Source organism: Molothrus aeneus, chromosome 21 (assembly GCF_037042795.1).
Source record: "Molothrus aeneus isolate 106 chromosome 21, BPBGC_Maene_1.0, whole genome shotgun sequence".
Classification (NCBI taxonomy): domain Eukaryota; kingdom Metazoa; phylum Chordata; class Aves; order Passeriformes; family Icteridae; genus Molothrus; species Molothrus aeneus.
This window is the reverse complement of record NC_089666.1, coordinates 2,134,318-2,157,897: the sequence shown is the minus strand read 5'-3', so window position 1 is coordinate 2,157,897 and position 23,580 is coordinate 2,134,318. Positions and strand designations below refer to the sequence as shown.

Genomic DNA, 23,580 nt, shown 5'->3' with positions numbered 1-23,580 from the left:
GGGTGCTCAGGGTCAGACATGGCTGGGAGGGGGATTTTTTACAGCAGGATGGAAGGAAACGTCCCAGGGAACGCCGCTGGAATGCTGGAAAGGATGGAGCCAACCATGCCAGGCTCTGCCTGCTGGAAAACTCAGCTCCTGTTGCTTCTGGAAGAACCCCAGAGCACGGGCAGGAACAGCCCCAGGCTGCTGCAACTTCTGGAGGGGAAACGCCAAATCCCACCCAAAGGAGCTGAAATCCAAGGATTTAATGCCCATGGAGCACTGCACAACCCCCAAACCCCCTCCAACAGTTCCACCTTGGATAAACAGCCCCCCAAAATCCACTTGTGGGGCGTCCGGAGGTCCCCTGCCCAAATTTTGGGCTTGGCAGGGGAGAGGCTCAGATTCAAGGGCAGACCGCAGGGATCGGGATTTGTTTTAGCTGGAGATGTTTTTAGGAGTCCAGTCGCCATCTGCTGGCAAACTCTGGCTCTTGGGTGGGAATCTGGGGAAAAGTTCAGGATTTAAGGGCAGGTTCTCGAACTCCCTGTGTGAAAATCGTGGGGTTTTTAGGGTGCTGAAGGGGCAGTTAATTTTTGAGGGATGAAAAAGAAATGCAAATCCCAATCTCTCAAAGGAGAACATTGGAGTGGTGAATATTTTGGATATAAATGAGAAAGGTTTAAGAAATTATGGGGACTTGGGGAATTTTGGATGTTTCTGAAGGCTGGAGCGGATCCTTGTGCTCCATAAGAGCAGCTTTAGGCTTAAATGAAGAGGCACGAATTGGCTGGAAGGACACACGGACACCTGGATATCTGCAGGAGGGACCAGAGGCTGGATTGGTGGCTGAAATAACTTAAATTTGGAGAGAGATTTGTCCAATAACACAAAATTAGGTGAAAACGCCTCAAAATTAAGAGAAAACACCCTAAAACTAAGAGAAAAGACTCGAAAATTTAAGGGAAAACAAAACTATAGAAAAACAAACAAAAATGCCTGAACATTAAGAGAAAGCACACCAAAATCAAGGAAAAACACATCAAAATTAAGGGAAAACTCCTCAAAATTGTGGAAAGCACACCAAAATCAAGGAAAAACACATCAAAATTAAGGGAAAACTCCTCAAAATTGTGGGAAAACACACCAAAATTAAGAGAAAATATCTCAAAAGGAAATCACGCCCAAACTGAGGGAAAACACCTCAAAATTTAAGGAAAACACAAAAATTAAAGGAAAACGCCTCAAAGCCCCGCCCTGAGCCGGGTCCTCCGGGCCGCCAGGGGGCGCTGTGGGGCCCCGCCCCTCCGCCGCTTCCCGCCCTTTCCGCGCGCTGCGCGTGCGTTGCCGGGCGCGGGCCGGCGGGCGGCGCGCGCATGCGCGGGCGCGCGGGCCCGGCGGCGGACGGGAATTAAAATGGAAGATGAGGAGGTCGCGGAGAGCTGGGAGGAGGCGGCCGACAGCGGGGTGAGGGCGGCGGCGCGGGCCGGCATGGCGGGCCCGGGGCGCCGGGGGGGCGCGGGCAGGCAGCGTGGCGCTGCTTGAGGAGGCGTCGGGACGCGTCCGGCGGCGCGGCGGCCCCGCGGCGCTGCTAGGCCTCTTAAAGAGACCGCGGCCTCGCTCGGCGCGGGGGACTGCGGATCGCCCCCAGCCCCGCTGCTCGCCGGTTCTTCGGTCCCGCTTTAGGTCCCTCCTCGGAGCGGCTCCCTGCCCGTCCTCCGGCCCCCCGTGTGCTCCTCGGTGTCCAAACCCCCCTCGGCGCGGCGGGGCTGCGGCCGCGGGGGCTCGGCGGGGTCGCGGCCCAGCCCCGCGGGAAGCTCCGCTGGCCGGGGGGGTGGAGCACGAGGGGCGAGCAGAGCCAAAATGTGCGAGCCCGGCATGGCGGTGACCCTGGCGGGCTCTGGGGGCAGCGGGCGCACACCCGAAGGCCTTTCCCCCCGATCGGAACGTGCTCCGTCACTCGCGCAGAACGGGGAGAGTCCCAGCCCGGCCCCTGGGGCTCGGCCCCGCTTCAGCAGCGGCTCCGGGGCTGGATGGGCACCGTGTGTGTCACGCTCGGGGACCCCGAGGGCTGCGAGTGCTGTGCTCGCAGATCAGCCCTGCCTCAGCAGCAGTGTGGGCGGGCGCGCTGCTCGCAGCGAGGGGAAACTCCGCCGGGCAAACTCTGCTTGTGGCGAGTTCCTCGGGGTCGGGGGGATCAGAGGGCAGCGGGACCTCCGGACGGGGCCTCGGCGAGGAGCCTGGACGCCACTGTGGGCAAGGGATTGGGTTACACCTGGCCAGAGCCAGGGGAGCAAAATAGAGCCTGTAATTGAATGCCCGAGAGGGGCCGGTGCCAGGCTGGCAGCGCAGCCGCTCGGCCGCCCCTCGTGCCCGGCTCGGAGATAATTCCTGCGCTCCATGAAGGGACACGGCTGGAGCCTCGGGAGCCCATGACTGTGGCCTTAAGTAATGGTTTAAAATGGTCCTGATGCTCCAATCCTGCCATGGAGCGTCCTCCCAGTTTGTCCTTCCTGATGGTACCTCCCAGGTGGTTTTCCTTAGAAGGAGAAATCCCTGTCACTTGTCCTTTCTCACACCCATTTCCAGTCCAAACTGCTGTGCTCGTAACCTCAGGGGTGCTTGTGCTGGTGAGCAGGGAAAACGGGGAGATTCCCTGGGGAATCACACAATCGTTGGGGTAGGAAAAGCCCTCCAGGACCATTGAGTCCTCCCTGTGCCCAGTCCTCACCTTGTCCCCAGCCCAGAGCACTGAGTGCCAGCTCCAGGCCTTCCTTGGACACCTCCAGAGATGGGAACCCCAAACCTCCCTGGGCAGCCTCTGCCAAGGCCTGAGCACCCTTTCCATGCAGAAATTCCTCCTCGTGTCCAGCCTGAGGCCGTTCCCTCTCCTCCTGTCCCTGTTCTGGGAGCAGAGCCTGATCCCCCCGGCTGTCCCCTCCTGTCAGGAGTTGTGCAGAGCCACAAGGGCCCCCCTGAGCCTCCTTTTCTCCAGGCTGAGCCCCTTCCCAGCTCCCTCAGCTGCTCCTGTAGGCCTGGCAGGAGGAGCAGCTGCTGTTGCAGTTGTTAGGCTCTGTATGCCTGAGGAGCAGTTGGAGGGGTGTGGGAAGCAAGTGCCTGTGCAGGCTGGGAGAGGGGCAGGAGCTGCCCTGGGCCATCCCTGAGGGTCAGGAAGGGGATCTCACTCTGTGCCTGGCAGGAAGGAGCCCTGGAGCTGCTGGTGGTGCCGGCAGGAAGTGGATGCTGACAGGATGGGTCACAGGAGAGCTCAACCTCCCCTTGTCCCGTGGTTCTTGTGGTTCTGATGGATGCTGCTGCAGCTGGGGACGTTCAGGTGTCCCAAAGTCACAGCCACAGGAGGCAGCAGGTGGGCACAGAGCAGCGAGGGCAGGAGGAGGCTCTGCTGTAGCACCAGCAGCAGCTGCAGCTCCTCCTGAGGGACAGCTCTGATCCCTCCCTGTGAGCAGGGACAGGAGCCAGGGAAGGGCTGGAGCTGGGCCAGGGGGGTTTGGGTTGGAGATCAGGAAAGGCTCTTCTCCAGAGGGTGCTGGGCACTGCCCAGGCTCCCCAGGGAATGCTCCCAGCCCTGGGGCTGCCAGAGCTCCAGGAGGGCTTGGACAGGCTGGGATTGTTGGGGTGCCTGTGCAGGGCCAGGGCTTGGATTTGATCCCTGTGGGTCCCTTCCAGCTCAGGGCATTCCCTGACTCTGTGATTTTCTTCCATGCAAGGCAGCACGAGGTGGATCCCAGCATACAGGAACAGGGTTTGGCAGTCCTGGTTGGTGCTCAGGAGTAGGCTGCAGCAGAGCAGAGACACCAGGGAGCAGCTCAAACACATCCTGCTGTGACAGGACACAGGGAATGGGCAGGGTTAGCTGGGATATTGGGCAGGAATTGTTCCCTGGCACAGGGTGCCCAGAGCAGCTGTGGCTGCCTCTGGATCCCTGGCAGTGCCCAAGGCCAGGCTGGACATTGGGGACAGTGGAAGGTGTCCCTGCCCATGGCAGGGGTGGCACTGGGGGAGCTTTAAGGTCCCTTCCAACCCAAACCATTCTAGGATTCTGTGATGCTGATACTTCCCACTGTTGGATGCCTGAGTTATTTAATTTTTTTAGACCCTTCAGCACATGAGGGAATGGTAGAGATGCAGCAGGAGATCCATGGTAGGTTTTATGGGATACATTATCTGTGTCCTAGCATGTAATTTTTTAATATTCCACCCACAGGGTGTTCCTTGGGAAAGCAAATACATCAGATTTTTAGTTCTGGGGGTTTTTGTTTCTAGCTTTTGGTGAGGCTGAGAACTTCTGCTGAAGGCCTTAAGGAAGGTTTGTCAGCAAGAGGCAGCTCTGGGCTGAGCAGAGATCCCATGGCCTCCTAATTAAAATTCACCTCATTTTTCTCTTGCAGCTCTCCCAAATCAGGCACCAGGAAAATCTTACTAGGTTGAAGAAAACCCCCAAAAACCCAAGCCAGCTCGGTTTGGTCAGTCAGGGAGCTGTGGAACAAATCCTGGTGGTGTTTGGGTGTTCAGCGTGGCCTCTGTTTGTGTTTTGCTCTTGTGCCATCAGGACTGCCCCAGACACGGAGCAGCTCCTTGGGAATGTGCCACCCATGAGTGACCATGGCAGGCAGGGCCCCCTGTCCCAGGGCCACAGGGTGCAGCAGAGCTCCGTGGGTCCTCTGGGTCATTGTCACCTCCCTGGTGTCCAATTAGAGCCCTGGAATGTCTGTGGAATGGGGAGTTACAGATGGAAACCAGGCCGTGAGTAAAGCCTGAGTTAGGAGTAAGGGTGGGAAGGGCTTCAAAGGCCAGTCTGGGTCAGAAAACACTAATGAGCCTTAATTCCTGGTTTGTTTTTGTGTGGTGTTGTGTGGCCCAGCTGACAAACACAAATGAGAGGTCAGTTGGTGACACTCAGGCCTGTTTACCTGGCTAAACCAATAATTAAATGTTAGGTGGGAAGCTGGGCTCCAAAACTGGAGTGTATCCATGGTCATGGGTGATCCTCAGCTTGGAATTGGTGCTTGGCAGGTGGATTCATTGGTTACTCATTTGCCAGCTAAAACTGGAGTGCGTCAGAGTCTTAATCATTGATTTCAGGTCAGAATCTCTTTCAGTTTCATCCCAAGGGAGGAGACAGCTCTGATCCCTGCCTGTGAGCAGGGACAGGAGCCAGGGAGGGGCTGGAGCTGGGCCAGGGGGGTTTGGGTTGGAGATCAGGAAAGGCTCTTCCCCAGAGGGTGCTGGGCACTGCCCAGGCTCCCCAGGGAATGCTCCCAGCCCTGGGGCTGCCAGAGCTCCAGGAGGGTTTGGACAGGCTGGGATTGTTGGGGTGTCTGTGCAGGGCCAGGGGTCGGGTTTGATCCCTGTGGGTCCCTTCCAGCTCAGGACATTCTGTGGTTCCCTGCAGGTCAAACATTACTCTGGCAATCCTAAACAGGTTAAAATCCCATGGAATTAACCTCCTTGTGTGTCTTTTTCCCCCTGGAGTTTGCAGACTGAGCTCCCAGCTGCTGCCTGCAGCCCCTCCAGTGTCCCCACTGATCCCAGCTGTGTCCCTGGGGGGGGAGAACCTGCCCTGTGTCCTGTGATTGGCCACTCTGGGTGGATGGAGCAGCCAGAGGCTGGGAATGCACTTTGGCCTGGCCTGGGGGCTGTCCCCAGCTTGTGTCACAGCGCTCAGGGAGGACAGGGCACCTGAGGTGCCAGAATGTCTCCTGTCTGTCCCACGTGAGGGTGCCATGGGTGTCACCTGCCAGGCTCTGGGTCACTGCATCTGCAGGTGTCAGCTCCTATCACTTGGAGGTGCTCAGTGGGGTTGAAGTTCAGGCAGAAAGGAAATATCTTGGAGTGTGACACTGTGACCTCCCTGTGCTAATGACTGCTGTGGGCAGAGGCCACACGGACGAGGTTGGGCTGTGCAGGAGCTGTGTCCGTGAGGAAAATTGGGTTTTGGGGTCAGGGCTGTGAGGGAATCCCAGAGTGGTTTGCAGGGACCTTAAAGCTCATCCCATTCCATGTCCTGCCACGGGCAGGGACATCTTCCAGTGTCCCAGGCTGCTCTAAGCCCCATTGTCCAGCCTGGCTTTGGGCACTGCCAGGGATCCAGAGCTGCTCTGGGCACCCTGTGCCAGGGCCTGCCCACCCTCACAGAGAACAATTCCTAATTCCCAGTATCCCATCCATCCCTGCTCTCTGGTAGTAGAAGCCATTCCCTGTGTCCTGTCCCTCCATCCCCTGTCCCCAGTCCCTCTCCAGCTCTCCTGGAGCCCCTTCAGGCCCTGGAATGGCTCTGAGCTCTCCCTGGAGCTTCTCCTCTCCAGGTGAGCATTCCCAGCTCTCCCAGCAGAGCTGCTCCATCCCCCTGATCCCCCTGGAGCCTCCAGCAGCTCCAGCTCCTCCCTGTGCTGGGCCAGGGCTGGGGCAGCTCTGCAGGTACTGAGGGTCTCAGAATCCCCCCTCCCCTGCTGCCATGAGCCCAGGATGGATTTGGACTTCTCACACCAGAAAGATTTGGGGCAAACTTTCACCAAATGTTTGCTTTAGGTGCTGTAACAGATCCAAAAAAGTCTTGAAACTGGGAATGGAAGTTTCTGTTTCTGCTGCTCGGTGTTGCATGGGCAGAGGGAGGTTTGTTGGTAAGAAATGGGAGGTTTGGAGGTTGGGAATGAACAGGGGGAAGTGAGGGTTGGTTTGGGGATTCTGCAGCAAGGGAGAAGGAGCTGCTGCCCCATTGAGTGCTTCCCCCAGCCCTAAAAATCCGTGCTGGGAATGTCCTGTGGCACTGCCAGGCTTGTTCCCAAAAATGCTCTGTGTCCTCAGTGCCTGGTGCTGAGGAGCAGGATCTGCCATGGAGACACAAACCCCTGGGGCTGTCCTGGGCTGCCACTGCCAGGCCTGAGCCTGGCAGAGCGACTGGGAGGACTGATTAATGCAGCAGGCTGATCCCCAGTAGCCTCAGGAACTGGAGAGTTGCAGTAATTAATAGATTAATTTCGCTTTGGAGGAGAGAAATAGGTGGGTAAGGAGGAGATCAGGGACTGCCCACGTCTGTTCTTTCCTGAGGGTGTTTTGGGAAGCAGTTCCAGGTTCAGGTCCCCATCAACAGCTCTGCTGACCTCACATCTTAAAACTTGCTTTTATTTCCTAAAGAAAGGAACATCAGCCAGGCTTTGGAGTTTGTCAGGAATTGCCAGAGCAGCCAGTGGTGCTGTGAGGAGCAGACAAGGCTGTGGTTTTGGGAGGATCCAGCTCCAGCTGAAATTCACTTGTTCTGGGGTTTGACATTCCATGTTATTGGGGTGAGAAGGGGTAGAAGGTTGTGCTGGGAGCAGATACAGCAGAGAATGTGGTTAATGGTTTTCCAGAGCTTTGGAATGTTACCAGAGATCAGGAGAGCACCAGGACTGCTGCCCTGTGCTCCGGTAGGGATCTCCCCTGGATTTCTGCAGAGGACTTTTGGAGCAAGAGGGGAGATACCACCTGGTGTAAGTGATTGACACCAAGTCTCTGCCTTCCTCACACCTTCAGTGGAGCTCACTCACTCACCTTGGGGTGAAAGGCAGCCAGAGGGAGCTGCCAGTGTTTGCTGTGCTTGGAGAGTCCCTGCTGGCAGGGATGGGGACAGTGCTCACAATGTGTGTGTCCAGGGCACTGCCTGTATTCCCAAATGTGTATTTCCAAAAGATTTCTGGCCAGCAGCGTGGCTGGCTCAGGCCCCTGTGCTTCCCAATATTCTGGATTTGCCTGGGAATGTGCCTCCATCCCCTGGAGGGCTGTCCCTTCCTGAAGGATGCATTCCTGGGGTGCTGAGGGTCTCCAGCTCACCAGGAGCACCCCCAAGGTGTCAGCTGAATTGCTGGGTGGCTCTTTGGGATACCAAGCCACAGGAATGTGGGATCTGAGCAGCAGCTTCGTGTCCTGGGGTCCATGTCTGCATTCCAAGGGGGGCTATGGATCCTGTTGGCTGTTTTCCTCAGGGTAGGGGTAGTAAGGGTGGCTGTGGTGGGGCTGGAGCTCAGTTTCCATGATGTCCTTGTCCACAAATGCAGCCTAAATGTCAGAGAACAGAATCTTCTTCAGGCTGTTTGTTTGGGTCCTGTTTGGCATCCACAAATAATAGCCCTAAAAATAGGCTGGTGAGATTCCTTCCTAATCTTTGGGGAGGGGGTTTTGCACAGGGATGTGAAGCAGGCTTGGTTTTTGGTGATGCAGATAAGTTTGTGTGGGAAGGGGGAGCTGGAAGAGCCCCCCTCAGGTGAAGGACACCTGGGGTTTGTCCACAGTGACCTGTCCAGCTCCTCAGATGCCCCATCCAGCTGTCTCTGCAGACAGTTCATGCCTGTGGTGCTTGTAGTGCCTCTGGCACTTGCCCTCAGAGTCAGCTCCTAATTTTATCTCCTTACCCACACGGTGACAGCCAGCGTGACACAGCAGAGGAGAGGGGGTGACATCAGCAGACGGATGGATCCATGAGGAGCAGCAGCAGGGATTTGATTTTAATTAAAAATGAGCACTGCCAAGGTGATTCTGCTTTTAAATTGGTGCAGTGATCCCTGTCACGAGCTGTGAGGCTGCTCAGGGCTGGGGCTGTGTCTGCACGTGGTGTTCAAACACTCCATTCCTACAATTCCAGACATCCTAGTAATGAGCACTGAGCTGCCTGGAAAATGCAGAGTCAGTGCCTGTGTTTAGAAGAAAACACAATTTCTGACACACCAAGAGGTGTGTGAGGTGGGGAGCTGCTTTTGGCCATCTGTTTAAACACAAAAGGAGATTTTTCCTTCCCAAAAGTTCAGTGGATGTCTGGAGGCAGCTGGAATCCCCTCAGCAGTGCCAGGAATTCTGTGGATCCTGCAGTGGTTGGGGTGGGTGTCATTGCTGTCAGGGGTTGGTTTCTGTTATTCTGCCAAGGTCCCTGCGTGTGGAGGAAGCCTCGTGTTCTGCAGGGAGCACAGTGCTCCCATCAGCTGCTGAGGCTGGAATTTAGGGGATATTTTACTGCTCCTGGCTTTGCTCCCTGTGCCAGGCTGGTGTGGGCACAGGCCCAGGGCAGGGCCAGGCCCCTGTGCTGAGGCACCTCCAGTCCTGGACCCCTCAGTTCAGGAAGGACCTGGAGGGGCTGGAGCGTGTCCAGGGATGGGAACAGAGCTGGAGAAGGGGCTGGAGCCCCAGGAGAGGCTGAGGGAGCTGGAAGGGGCTCAGCCTGGAGAAAAGGAGGCTCAGGGGGCCCTTGTGGCTCTGCACAGCTCCTGCCAGGAGGGGACAGCCGGGGGGTCGGGCTGTGCTCCAGGGAACAGGGACAGGAGCAGAGGGAACGGCCTCAGGCTGGGCCAGGGGAGCTCAGGGTGGACATCAGGAGGAGTTTCCCCATGGAAAGGGGGCTCAGGCCTTGGAACTGCCCAGGGAGGTCTGGAGTGCCCATCCCTGGAGGTGGCACTCACCAGGCTGGGGACAGGGTGGGCTCAGTGATCCAAGGTCTTTTCCAGCCTCCATGACCCCGTGTGATCCCTGGTGAGGAGCTCCCCAAGCACACAGCACTGGTTTATGGTCCAGGACCACGCGTTTGCTCCCTGACCACTGCCAGTTTTGGGGGTTTGGAGACGAAGGCACCAAGAATTTTGCTGGAAGTGACCTGCTCCAGAGTGGGAAAAGTGAAACAGGCTGTGAAGGAGTTGGGGAGGTTTTGAAGGATTCCTTGGAATAAGTTTTTGTGTTGAGCAGAGCAAAGAGCTTGATTTTTCTGTGGCAGGGGAGGCTGCAGGCTGTGGTTGGAGCGTGTGGGGCTGTCTGGCAGCGCTGGGGCTCGGTGACAATGCCATGAATCACCTGTTCTCAGGTGCTGAGGTGGAGGTGACACCCTGCAATTGCAGCATCTCCCAGTCACACCATGGCTGTGCAACCCTGGGGCTCAGCTCAGAGCCAGCAGAAGTGCAGGAACAGCCCTGAGCTCAGCTCAGAGCCCCCAGCAGTGCAGGAACAGCCTCAGAGCCCCCAGCAATGCAGGAACAGCCTCAGAGCCCCCAGCAGTGCAGGAACAGTCCCTGAGCTCAGCTCAGAGCCCCCAGCAGTGCAGGAATGTGACTTTTGCCAGGCCACCTCTCCTCTGCTGGGAAGGAGGCAGTAGAGCAGAGCCTTCCCCAGGGCTGCCATGTGGCTTGTGACCCCTCTGTCCCAAAGTCCCAGCTGAGGGCTCAGCAGCCCTGTTTCTATTTGGAGTGAAATGGTTTGAGGAGCTCCTCAGTGTGTTTCCCCCCTTTCCACCCCGTTTTCCTGCTGTCTCTCTCCCCCGTGTGCTGAAGTATTTAATGGGGATATTCCAGGAGGGCCTGGGTGAACTCCTGGAGGCTGAAAATGTGGTTTCAAGACCACGATGACACCTGGGCTGGCTCAGTGAGGAGCCAACCCCTTCCCCTCATTTGGCTTCTGCTGTTTGCCACCAGCTGCTCCACGGCATCTCCATCCTCTGCTTTTGGGATATCCACTGCTTTTGGGGAGGGCAGGAGGCAGCTCTTACACATTTCCCTCCCTCCTGAGCAGCACTGGAATGGGACTTTCCTCCCTCCCAGTCCCCTTGAAGAGGAAGGAAGCTGCCTGCAGGTGTTTGCCCTCCCCAGGAGGCTCTGCCTTGTGAAGCTCTGCCTGGTTTTGTTACCTCCCAGGACAGGCTTGGGTGAGGAAACTCAACCTCCCACCCACCTTTCATCTTCCTGAAATGATTTATTCCCTTCTAGGTGGAGGCTGCCGTGGCCTGTATGACCAACAGCCAGCACTGTGGTTTGGCATCTTGTAGTGACTTGTGCTCCTTCCCTGCTCACAGGTCAGGGAATTTCTGTCCAAACCCGTTCCTTTCCCGAGCTGTGCCCGCTGTGGTTCCTGCAGGCAGCAGGGGGAAGCAGCCAGGCCTCAAAGCAGAGCAGCTGCCTCCTGCCACAAGTTTGGAATTTCCTTCTGTAGTGCCAGTTATCAGCTGGCTAAACTAGGACACTCTCAGGTAGTGTTTTCCCCCTTCCTTTGTGACTAAATCAAACACAAAAAGCTGCTTCGGAGCTTTCGTGAGGATCTAAAAATTGTGAGGATCTAAAAATACCGGCGGGGTTGGGGCAGGTCGCCTGCAGGGGGGTTGAAACCTGGCTTTGTCCTCCTCCTTAGCCGAGTTTTCTCTGTGATTGCTCTGGTTGCAACACCTGGCCAGCTTGGCAGAGGTGGCTGCCAGCCTCGGGCAGAGCTGACATGCTCAGACCCGGCTCTGTGGGTGATGAACGCGTCTCTCTGCCCATGGGTGACTCGCTGGTGACTGCAGGTGTGGAAAGGCAGGGAGCAGCCCAGGGAGGCTCCCTGGTGCGTGTGGGGCAGGGCAGGGCCTTTTCCTGGCAGGAATGTGGCCCTGCTGGCCAGCCCTGCCCCTGGCTCGGGGCTCTGGGCTCGGGGCTCAGCTTCCCTGGATCACCCTGGCTGTGGCCACTGCTGCTCCAATGCCCAGCAGGTTTGGCCTGATCCCTGCCTGGATCCAGGAGTGCCTTGCTGTGGAATTGCTGGGCAGTTGCTGTGGGTTCTGTGGGGTTTTACCCTCACAGGTGGTTTTTTGCCAGCTGAGGTGGTTAAAATGAGCGATGAGCGCCCCGTGCCGGATCCACGGCCTGCTGTGGGTGTGCTGCTGGTTACAGCAAAATATTCCTGGTGGTTTGCTTTTCTCATGGGTTATCCATGGTGGCTTTGCTTTTCTCTGCCTCTTGATTCCCAAGTCATCCTCAGATGGAACCACACACTCCCTCCCCCCTTTACAGATCGGTATTTGGAACACTGAAATTAAGTGTGTGCCCAGACAGGCTCAAACTCTGACCTCCAAACTGAGATTGGTCTTCATTTTAATAAAAAACTTTGTGGTTTTACTTTTCTCTCCTTCTTTTCAAGGAAATAGACAGACGGTTGGAAAAGAAGCTGAAGATCACACAGAAGGAAAGGTAAAATCCTGATTTTCCTGAGGTGCTGTTGGGACAGCTGAGGGCCTGGGGAGTGGGAGCAGTGGGGAAACAGCTTCAGAGTGAGTGGGGAGCGCTGGGTTGGGGTTGAGAACCAGGGAATCCCTGTCTCCGTGCCACTAGGTGGCCCTTTGGAGCCGCGGGAGAAAGCTGAGAGTGCTCTGATTTCAGAGCCAGCTCCTCCAGACTGGATGAAGCTCCAGCTTGGGGGAAGCCATGTGAGAAAGAAGAGGGGAAGAAATGGGTGAGTCGGGTAATCCCAGCTCCTGGCTCTGGACTGACTAGCTGTGTCTTGCATCAGGGAGAATTTCTTTTCCTGCTTCCTTTGGGCCTGGGCAGGGCTGTGTTATTTTCTCCTACCAGAAACTTTTTAAATCGTTGCTGACGAGTCCTTTGTGGTTGGGTTTTTTCCCCTTTGATTATTAGAGAGACATGGGATTTATCCTCTGGGAGTTCCATGCAGAAAAGGGACTGTAAAACATTCAGATGGTGAGCTGGGGCCGAGGCTGGCTCTGAGGAGAGAAATGGCAGGGTTGGAGTGACAGGCTGGGTGTCCTGGTGAGAGGAGCCCTAGAAATCCTTGCAGGAAATGAAATCAAAGTGCTTATACCAATATCTTCTACTAGAAATGGTAAAGTGTCGCAGACATCTTTTATGAAAAATCCTTTCCTTAGGATTTTTCCTCCCGAGAAGCTGAGAGGCCTCAGGAACAAAATGTACCCAATGGTTATCTGCTGCTGTGGAATGCAACAGGTGCATCTGGGATTGGGCTCATGTGGTTGTTTCTAATTAATGGCCAGTCACAGTCCAGCTGGCTCAGACTCTGTCAGAGCCACAAGCCTTTGTTATCATTCTTTCCTATCCTATTCTTAGCCAGCCTTCTGAGGAAATCCTTTCTTCTATTCTTTTAGTATAGTTTTAATGTAATATATATCATAAAATAATAAATCAAACCTTCTGAAACAGAGTCAGATCCTCGTCTCTTGGCTCAACCTGAGACCCCTGTGAACACGGTCACAGTAAAGCTCTGCTGAAGGAACAGGAGCAGTCTCTGTTCCCATTCCTTCAGGAGAGTTTAATGGTGTCACACACAGCAGGGACTGATTTTCCATCTCTTTCTGAGCTAATCCACTGCTCCTCTTTAGAGTTACAACTATAACAAGGCCTTTAATTATTCCAGGCTGCTCTTAATCACAGGAAGGCCATCTGAGCATGAGGAGTTCACACGCCGAGCTGTCACTCTGGTTTTTTAAGATTTTTTAAGCTTTTTAATGTTGACATTTTTGTAGTGAACTTTCTCACACACTTTTTGTAAATAACTCATTGTTTTGCGTTCTTATATAGAAGAAGAGAAAGCTGATAAACTGTTGGTTTGACCAGTGTCATTGGAGAGGGGCACTGTCACCCTCCAATCCACTGGCACTCTTAGAAAACTATAAATGTTAGAGTCAGAAAATAAACTTCCCTTTTTCCTTCACCGTGACTGTGGTCACACGGGTTTTCAGGATGAAGAAGAGACAAGAATGTTGACTCCATGATCAGAAGGCTTGATTTATTATTTTATGATATATGTTACATTAAGACTATACTAAAAAGAAATAGAAAGGAAAAGGTTTCTTCAGAAGCTAGCTAAGCTAAGAATAGACAAGAATGAATAACAAAGATCTGTGTCTCAGACAGAGCAAGAGCCATCTCTGCCATGAGTGGTCAGTAAATCCAAACACCCACAGGAGACCAATCACGGGTCTACCTGTTGCATTCCACAGCAGCAGATAACCATTGTTTATTTTTGGTTGCTGAAACTGCAGCTTCTCACAAGGAAAAATCCTAAGAAAGGATTTTTCATGAAAGACGTCTGTGACACTTCACCTTAAGAACAGCAGTGTGCTCTTGTGTTTTTTCATGTCCTATAGCGACACCGGGCAGCAAACAAGCACCAACCCCTTGTTTTTTTTCCCAAACAGCAGAAAGTCCAAATCTCCTCCCAAAGTGCCGATTGTGATCCAGGACGACAGCCTTCCCGCGGGGCCGCCGCCGCAGATCCGCATCCTGAAGCGGCCCACGAGCAACGGCGTGCTCAGCAGCAGCCACCCCGCCAGCCGCCCCGCCTTCCCCGTCAAATCGCTGGCACAGCGCGAGGCCGAGTACGCCGAGGCCAGGAAACGCATCCTGGGCAGCGCCAGCCCTGAGGAGGAGCAGGAGAAGCCCATCCTGGACAGGTGGGAGCAGCCCCGTGGGCCTGGGGAGTTCCTGTCTGGCATTGGGGGGGTGGGCTGCTTGGGGAGTGCAGCAGGGCTGGCACAGAGAGAGGGGGGCTCTGTTAGAGCCTCAGCTAGGTGGGAGTGAGGGAAGTGCCTGGTAAGGCCATAAACCATGGAATCATTGAGGGTGGAAGAGCCCTCCAGGATCACAGAGTCCAGCCATTGACTGGCACTGCTGTGTTCCCCATTAAATGTGTCCCTGTGCCACATCTGTGTGCCTTTGGAACACTTCCAGGCATCCAGTGGCAGCCACAGCTTCTCTGGGAGACCTGTGCCAGGGAGGAATTCTTCCCAATATCCAATCCATCCCTACCCTTTGGCAGTGGGAATCCATTCCCCCAGGCTCTCATCCAGAGTCCCTCCATCTTTCCTGTTGGCCCCTTCAGGCACTGGAAGGCCCCAGTTAGGTCACCCCAGAGGTTCTCTGTTCTAGGCTGACCAATCCCAATTCCCCCAGCCTTTCCTCACAGCAGAGCTGCTCCATCCCTCTGATCACCTTGGCAGGCTCCTTGGGACTTGTTCCATGTCCTTCCTGTGCTGGGGACCCCAGAGCACCTGACAGCATTCTTGTGGTGCAGGGGTTTCCCCAAGGCACTTGGAATTCCACACCTCATTCAGAATTCCACACCTCATTCGCCTGTCCCTGCTTCCGGTGTCCCCGTAGGCCCCAGCAGTGTCCCCGCAGGCTCAGTTCTGTCCCCACAGGCTCAGCTCTGTCCCCCTCTGTCCCCGTAGGCCCCAGCAGTGCCCCGCAGGCTCAGTTCTGTCCCCTCAGGCTCAGCTCTGTTCCCTCTGTCCCTGCAGGCTCAGTTCTGTCCCCACAGGCTCAGTTCTGTCCCTGCAGGTTGAGCTCTGTTCCCTCTGTCCCCGCAGGCCCCCAGGCTCAGTTGTGTTCCCTCTGTCCCCACAGGCCCCAGCAGTGCCCTGCAGGCTCAGTTGTGTCCCCGCAGGCTCAGCTCTGTTCCCTCTGTCCCCGCAGGCTCAGTTGTGTCCCCGCAGGCTCAGCTCTGTTCCCTCTGTCTCCGCAGGCTCAGTTGTGTCCCTGCAGGCTCAGCTCTGTCCCTGCAGGCTCAGCTCTGTTCCCTCTGTCCCCGCAGGCTCAGTTGTGTCCCCGCAGGCTCAGCTCTGTTCCCTCTGTCCCCGCAGGCTCAGTTGTGTCCCCGCAGGCTCAGCTCTGTTCCCTCTGTCTCCGCAGGCTCAGTTGTGTCCCTGCAGGCTCAGCTCTGTTCCCTCTGTCCCCGCAGGCTCAGCTCTGTTCCCTCTGTCCCCACAGGCCCCAGCAATGTCCCTGCAGGCTCAGTTGTGTTCCCTCTGTCCCCGCAGGCCCCAGCAGTGCCCCCAGGCTCAGTTGTGTCCCCGCAGGCTCAGTTGTGTTCCCTGTGTCCCCACAGGCCCCAGCAGTGCCCCACAGGCTCAGCTGTCCCCCTCTGTCCCCACAGGCCGCCGCGGATCTCGCAGCCCGAGGACAGCCGGCAGCCCAACAATGTGATCCGGCAGCCGCTGGGCCCCGATGGCTCGCAGGGCTTCAAGCAGCGCAGATAGAGGCGGAGGCACCGTTCCGCCGGCACGGACACACGGACCCGGGCCAGGGGACCTCCCGGGGTGATTTGCACTGTGACCCTTTTGCTCTGCCCACTGTGACCTTTAGCCCCACGCACTGTGACCTCCCCTCTCCACCCACTGTGAGCGGCCGTCGCGGCAGGGCTGTCCCCCTGTGCGGCCGGGGGACACGAGGGGCCGTGCCGGACTCGGCCGGGCGCAGGGAGTCGTGCGTGTCCCACTCGGGTCGGAGCGAGCGCCAGCAATAACGTTTGTTGTACTCCAAACCTGGCATTTAAGGAAAAAAAAAAAAAAAAAAAAAAAAAAAAAGATGGGAAGCCTCCCCAGCCGCACATGTTGTCCTCATCACTTCCAGAACGAGTTCTGTTTCCAAGGATTTTAGGTTCTTTTATTTGGTTTACTGTTTGTTTTCTGTATCTTGGATCGGCGGAGTGCGTGGGAAGGGTTTGAGCCGTTTGTTAGAATTCAGAGAGGTAGCTGAGTGTTCCGAAGGGAATTCCAATGGATTTCCATGCATGTGATGGCTTGGGGATGACAAGCTCATGTTTCTCCTTCTCCATTTCCACTGCCATGGAAGCGAACTCCTGGATACCCCCAGGTACCTCGGAGTCGGACCCAGTTCACATCCTGCTCCTGTTAAAGCTTGGCTCCAATTCCCTGCTGGCTTTGAGGAGAAGCTTAAAACACATCCTTTTTGGGTTCTTTTGTGTTTGGGGAGAAGGGAATGCAGAGTGACCCCGTGCAAATGCCTGCTGTCTGGCCACGGAGGGCCGGGTGGTGAAGAATTAGGGAGATGTGAGGAGGAGGAGGAGGAGAGGCTGCGGCGCCGCTGCGGCTGTGACGTCGGGCAGTGGGATATCCCGAGGGGCCGGCCCGGCGGCGCAGGGACGGTACAAGCTCTCCTGGAATGGCAGACCTGGGAACCAGACCAGCCTTGGGGAAAGCCTGGATGATTCCCCCATCTCCCTGGAGGCAGCGAGGCTTCAGGGAAGGGATTGTCCTGCTCCAGCTCCTGGGAAGAGGATGGGGAGGCTGCTGCTCCCCAGGAATGGAGATGTTCCCCCCCTGGATGAAGCTGAGGATCACTCGATATCAAGGGATTGGATGAACACTAAATGCTCTTCCTGGAGGGCCAGGACCTGGAGACCTGGGTGGTTCCTGATGGATTCCTGCATCCGGGTGCTGCCTTCAGTGGGTTTGAGGGGGAACGAGCCAATCTTGACGTGCACGAAAAGCCCTGTGTGGAAATGAGGCTGAAATCCCACAGAAACGGGAAAATAGAAACTACCTGTGTATCCAACCCCCGGAACCTTAACCAGCTCCTCACAGCTGGTTCCGGGTGGGGCGGGATTCCCCCAGGATTCCCCCTGGGATCCTGGGGACTTTTGGGGGATCTCACTCATCCCCTCAGCCTGGGGGCCGGGATGAGCTCCGGGAGGGAGCGGGAGGGAGAAGGCCGTCAGCAATAACTGTAGTCACTGCGCCTTTCCTTAATTATTCCTAAAAATAGCATCGAATAGCCAAAAACCTCCCAAATCTGCCGGATTTCTGGTGCCACATTGCTGCCTCCTCCGTGGCCAGCACCGAGATCCCAACTCCGGCACCGAAATCCCTTTTTCCAGCACTGAAATCTCCTTCTCCGGCCGCTCCTGCTGCGTCCCGGCGCCAGGACACGGTGCCCAGGACACGTCCCGCCCGCGGGCAGGGCTCGGCGGCGTTCCTGTGGGAAGCGCCTTCATCCCGAGGAGGGGGAGGATGGACGCGGTACCCGCGTGTTTCTGCCCCCCAAAAAACAAAAAAACAAAAAAAAACGTGCGCCGGAAAGAAAACGTTTTATAAATTGTATTTTAAATAAATGTCTTTAAACTTTTCACGGCTTTATGGCTCCCTCCTTTTATCCCCGTGTCTGCCAGGGGAGGCTTAGTGGTGGCAGGTGTGTAAAAATCTGCCAGGAAGGTAAAATCTGGGAGCTTTTGCCCATAATTTCACCCAAACCCAGGGGATTTTACTCCATTTTTAGAGTGGTTGAGAGGAGTGGTCTGAAGAGGGTGGGAACGGCAGTGCTCCAAGGGAAGATGTGGATCCCAAGTGTGGATGTGAGCGCTGCCTCTCCCTGGAGGAGAAAAGCAAATCAGTTACTTGAACTCATTTAATCGAATGTGATTATTTTGTTGCTCTGTGCTGGGCTCCCCCCAGGTGTTGTGCTCCATAATGTCCATAGAAGGTGCTGGAACTTCCTGGGGTGAGGAATCCGGGAGCTCTGGCAGCTCCCACAGCCCCTGGCTCCCTTGAATTCAGATGATTTTTAACTAATTATTTAAAAAATAAATAATTCAACATATAATGTTAATAGAGAATATAGAAATATTAATATATAGAATAAACATAATAATATATATTATACAACCCAGTATCTAATACATACATTTTACATATCATATATATATCATAGAACATATAATACTATAATATATAGTATATAACTCTATAATAGAAATAGATAGATTTATAAATTTATAAAATTACTTGATTTATAAAAGCAGTTAAACCTGTCCGTTTCGTGGCTCGGAGCCCAGAGCCGGTTCCAGTTCCCGCAGCAAACTGGGACCGGTTTCCGCAGCGCCCTGCACCGGGTCCTCCTGCTCGCTAGGGGGCGCCGCGGGTGCGGAAGCGCCTCTCTCCGCCCCCTCCTGGGCGGCCTGAGGCACCACCGAGGCATCCCCGAGGTACCATCGAGGCGGCGGGGCACAGCGGCGGCGGGGCCGCGATGGCGGCGGAGGCGGAGGAGGAGTACGAGTCGGTGCTGTGCGTGAAGCCGGCAGTGCTCGTGTACCGGGTACCGCCGCGGGCCTCCAACCGCGGCTACAGGTGGGGCCCGCGCTCGCCCGCGGGGTGTCAGCGCCTCCTGGCGTGGGGGGGCTCGCCCCCTCCCTGCGGGGTTTGTGGGGTCCGCTCCTCCTGAGGTGTGTGGGGTTTGTGGCTCCCAGAGGTGTTCGGGGTCTCTCCCTCCTCGTGGGGCAGGAAGAACTGCCCCTCATGGGGTATCTCAGCCCTTCGGTGTGAAAGCTCAGCCCCCGTGGGTTCCCTCAGGAGGTGTCTGTGCCCCCATCCCCACCCCACCGGGCTGTCTCCGTCCCCCCGTGTGTTTTGGGGTTCCCACCCCGTCAGTGACCCCCAGCCCAAGCCCGTCCTGCCACAGCCGCCCGTCCCTAACGCAACTTCGGCTCTGGAAACTCCGCGGAAAGGGAACCGAAACCTCCCGCGCAGCTCTTGCCTGCTCCCTGCCCAAACGCAGCAGCTGTTTTGGGGTGAAATGAGCCATTTTGTGACAAACGCCACTGTGCCCACCCTGGCCCTGTCAGCAGGCAGAGGAGCTCCATGGGTGCCCCGGGACAGCACAGGGACTGTGGGCGGCACGGGGGCTGTGGGCGGCACGGAGGCTGTGGGTGATACAAGGGCTGTGGATGTCACGGGGGCTGTGGATGGTACGGGGGCTGTGGGCGATACGGGGGCTGTGGGTGATACAAGGGCTGTGGATGGTACGGGGGCTGTGGGCGATACGGGGGCTGTGGGCGGCACGGGGGCTGTGGGCGGCACGGGGGCTGTGGGTGGCACGGGGGCTGTGGATGGCACGGGGACTGTGGGCGATACGGGGGCTGTGGGTGGCACGGGGGCTGTGGGCGATACGGGGGCTGTGGATGGTACGGGGGCTGTGGGCGATACGGGGGCTGTGGGCGATACGGGGGCTGTGGGTGGCACGGGGGCTGTGGGCGATACGGGGGCTGTGGGCGGCACAGGGGCTGTGGATGGTACGGGGGCTGTGGGCGATACGGGGGCTGTGGGCGGCACGGGGGCTGTGGGCGATACGGGGGCTGTGGGCGGCACAGGGGCTGTGGATGGTACGGGGGCTGTGGGCGATACGGGGGCTGTGGGAGGCACAGGGCTCAGGCTCCCCTCCTGCTCCCCAGGGCCGCGGAGTGGCAGCTGGACCAGCCGGCCTGGAGCGGCCGCCTGCGGATCACGGCCAAGGGCAGCACGGCCTTCATCAAGCTGGAGGACAAGAGCTCGGGTGAGGGGGATCGCGGGGCTCCGGGCGAGCAGCGCTGCGGGCTGGGCCCGGCGTTACCCGGCCCCTTGCTGTGTTCCAGGAGAGCTCTTTGCCCAGGCTCCTGTGGAGCAGTTCCCCGGGGTCGCTGTGGAGGGCGTGACGGACTCCAGCCGATACTTTGTCATCCGGATCGAAGATGGGAACGGTGCGTCCGGCACAGCCGCGGACCCCGCAGAGCCCTCGCTGCTCCTGCTCGGGAAGGATTCCTGCTTCCCATGGCGGAATGTTCCCTGCACGGGGGCAGAAGGAGGAGCTGCCTCCCTCCCACGGCTCTGACCTTGGCCAGGAAGAAAAACTCTTGGGTTTGGCTGCTCAGCGTTGGCAGGAGGATGCAGGAACACCCCCCTGCTGCCAGTTAATTAAAAAGCTGTTTGTACTGTGCAGCCAACGAGGTCAAACACCTGGAGATGCCTTTGGAGAAGGGAAGGCTCTGGAGTGACCTAATTGTGGCCTTCCAGTCCCTAAAGGGGCTCCAGGAGAGCTGGAGAGGAAGTGGGGATAAGGGCTGGAGGGACAGGAGGACACAGGGAATGGCTTCCACTGCCAGAGGGTAGGGATGGATGGGATATTGGGAATTAGGAATTGTTCCCTGTGAGGGTGGGCAGGCCCTGGCACAGGGTGCCCAGAGCAGCTCTGGCTGCCCCTGGATCCCTGTGTAAAAAGCTTCCGATTTTTTACCCTGGCAGTGTCCAAGGTTGGAAGGGGCTTGGAGCTACCTGGGATACTGGAAGGTGTCCCTGGCCATGGAATGGAATGAGATTTACAGTCCTTTCAACCCAAACCATTCTGGGATTCTGTGATCCCCAGTCCTGTGGCTCAGTCTCCAGTGTCCCAGCTCCCTCTGGAGGCAGCACCAGGCATGGGGCTGTGCAGAATGGGATATCCCATCCCATCCCATCCCGTCCCATCCCATCCCATCCCATCCCATCCCAATCTCCTCCTCCCTGCCCAGGCCGCCGGGCGTTCATCGGGGTTGGCTTTGTGGACCGAGGAGATGCCTTTGACTTCAACGTGGCCCTCCAGGACCACTTCAAGTGAGTTTGTGCCTCTCCCTGTGTCCTCTCAGCTCTGTTTTTGGCAGGTCTCCTCCAGTAGAGGTGGAGAAGTGGGAGCTGGGCTGGGCAGCTGTGGTGGGAAGAGGAGGGAACTTGCAGCTCTTCCTCTCTCCAGGATTTCCCAGCCTGAATCAGCAGCGTCCCAAACTGGGCTTCCCAAGTTCAAAACTGGGCATCCAAATTCTCACTCCAGATTCCCTAATTTACCTCCTCTGCTTCCTGTATCAGCTGTAAGGGACTGCCCTGAGGGGCTGCTCCAGCTGCTGGGGATGGTGGGGTTTTGGAATTTTGGGGTTTTGGGGAGGGATGGATGGACATGGTGCTGGCTGGGGGATCCATGGGGCTCCAGCAGCCGCTGCTGGGAATCTTCCCCTGGGTGCTCCCTCAGGTGAGGTCCCAGCTCACACCTTTGCAGAGCTGCTGCCACAGAGGGATGGTCCTCAGCAGGATTTATTTATCTGGGGGAGCCTGGGGTGGGCTGTGTCTCCTTTTCCATGGATTTAATTCCCACAGGTGGGTGAGGCAGCAGAGCGAGCTGGCCCGGCAGGCCCAGGACCTGGAGCAGGGACCCAAACTGGATCTGGGCTTCAAGGAGGGACAAACCATCAAACTCAACATTGCTGTGAGGGCCTTTCCCAGCTGATTCCAGCTTTTCCTTTGGGTGCCACGAGGAAGCAGCCGCTCCTCCCTAAAATCCCTGGGCATGGGTTCAGGGCAGAGCCCGTGGGGATAACGCTGCCTGCAGGGATTTGCAGGGGTCGTGGTGCAATCAATTCCTGCTGCCAAAACCAGGCCTGTGGGATCTGGGGTAAAATCCACCCCTCCTGTGACCCCTTTGGGTGCACCAGCAGTGGGACATCACAGCAGTGCAGGATTTTATTCCCAAATTAAAACAATTCGTCTTCCAGGGTTTTCACACTCTGTCTCTGGATTTAAATGCGATCCCACCCAAACTTCCTGCTCTCCTTTCAGAACATGAAGAAAAAAGAAGGAGGGACAGGGAGCACCAGGCCACGTCCTGCAGGGCCTGGGGGCCTGAGCTTGCTCCCACCACCCCCTGGAGGAAAATCCAGCTCTGGGGAGCGCCCGGCCCCACTCCCCACACCTGCCCAGCTCCCAGGAACCCCCATCACAGGTCTGTGCTCACCCAGAGCTCCTGAGGGGCTGCTTCATGCATCAAAGGGGGGAGGCTGGGAATGAGAGTGGGAAATCACTCCTGCTGTCTGTTTCCTCTCTTCCTGACTTTCTGACAGACTCCCTGTTGTCCTGGCCTCAGCCCACTGCTGCTCCTGCTGCTGATGTCTGGGGAGACTTTGCCAAAGCTTCAGGGTAAGCAGGAGAGGGATTTGGGGGGAGGTGGATGCCCCAAAACCGCCTGGTTTTGCTGGAAAACCCCACTGGGGTGGGGGCACTGCTCCATCCAGTCCCAGCTTTGGGGTTCAGAAGCGGTTCTGCCTCTGTGCTGCCAATTCCCTGAGTTTGGGTCCACGGGCACTTCTTCCTCTGCTGCTCCAGGAGAGTTTTGGGGTGCTCCTGGATGACCCATTTGCAGCCCACTTTCCTCCCTGGATGCCTTTACCATCTCTAAACACCCTTTTTTCCCCTGTTTTTCCCTCTCTCTAGGTCAACTGCCAACCAGGCTCAGGGTAACGCTGGCTGGGTTCAGTTCTGATCCCACCTTCACTCACCTTTCCCCACGTGGGTGCTGGGATCCTTAGGATTCTATGGGACCAAAGAAGCAGCCTCAGGACACCTCACTCCTGCCCTTCAACCCACCCAGTGCCAGAATGCTGGAATAAGTGCCAGAAGGAAACAGCCACGTGCCTTAAAACACTCCACACCCAGGATGCTGGGAGACCTTGGAGGCTTCTCCTTTGGGAAAATCCATCAGGTCCCTCCCTCTCCTTGGTAAGGAGGGAGAGCTCAGATTCTCCTCAGAGATTCCTCTGCCTTCTGCTCGTGCTTTTGGGCTGGATCAATCCTTCCCTGGGCAAGGAGCATCCTCCTGGATCCACTCAAACCTTTCCCTGCCAGGATGCCAAGCACCACCTGGATTTTTTTCTGAGCACTTAACTGGGATGTGGGGAGCCTGATCCCGGCATTTCCATGCTGAAATTCCTCATTTCCTACTCTGGGAAGTTTGTTTTTCTCCTCCTCTCTTTTGAAGACACGATTTTTTACTCATTTCCATGGACATTTTATTAAGGACAGAATGGAGCCAAGCTCTTGGACAGAGCTGGGGTTGAGATCCCTCTTGAAACAAATAAATATTTTCTTACCTATTTATATTAAGGCTTTTCCAAGTACGAAATCCCATTTATTTTTATCCAACCCTTTGGATTTTCCTTTCCATTTCCCACTGGATAATGGGCATTTTGCTTTCAGAGCTTTCCCCTGGGCCTGGCAGCGAACCCAGGTGAGAATGTAACGCTTCTGATTGAACAATAAAACGGTTTTGATGCCAGACTGGAATTTTTTTCTTCCCCTGGGCGGGCTCGGAGCAGCCAGGATGAGCTTTTGTGATTCCCATTCCTTGCCGGTGCCGAGGGAATGGGATTGGACACGGAGCACAACAGAACCTGTTGCTTAGCAGTGGTTTCTGTTGGGAAGGACACCGGGAGGGGGAAGGT

The 23,580-nt window shown here is 56.4% G+C and overlaps 2 protein-coding genes across 3 annotated transcripts; both read left to right on the top strand.

Annotated features, from left to right (window-relative positions):
- Positions 1-1,351: 1,351 nt before the first annotated feature.
- Positions 1,352-17,657, top strand: SZRD1 (SUZ RNA binding domain containing 1). 2 transcript variants are annotated; one of them, XM_066563892.1, is made up of 4 exons: positions 1,352-1,449; positions 11,899-11,948; positions 13,934-14,185; positions 15,667-17,657. In XM_066563892.1, exons 1-4 carry the CDS (start codon positions 1,399-1,401, stop codon positions 15,767-15,769), a joined length of 456 nt encoding a protein of 151 aa, XP_066419989.1. In that variant the 5' UTR covers positions 1,352-1,398; the 3' UTR covers positions 15,770-17,657. The 2 variants fall into 2 exon arrangements, with proteins under 2 accessions (XP_066419989.1, XP_066419988.1); XM_066563891.1 differs by having other exon boundaries at positions 13,931-14,185.
- An 855-nt stretch (positions 17,658-18,512) lies between these two features.
- Positions 18,513-23,414, top strand: NECAP2 (NECAP endocytosis associated 2). Its single transcript, XM_066563908.1, has 8 exons — positions 18,513-18,655; positions 19,756-19,856; positions 19,936-20,040; positions 20,848-20,929; positions 21,464-21,572; positions 21,923-22,085; positions 22,204-22,279; positions 22,574-23,414. The coding sequence occupies exons 1-8, from the start codon at positions 18,555-18,557 to the stop codon at positions 22,620-22,622; spliced, it is 786 nt and encodes a 261-aa protein (XP_066420005.1). The 5' UTR covers positions 18,513-18,554; the 3' UTR covers positions 22,623-23,414.
- The last annotated feature ends 166 nt before the right edge of the window (positions 23,415-23,580 follow it).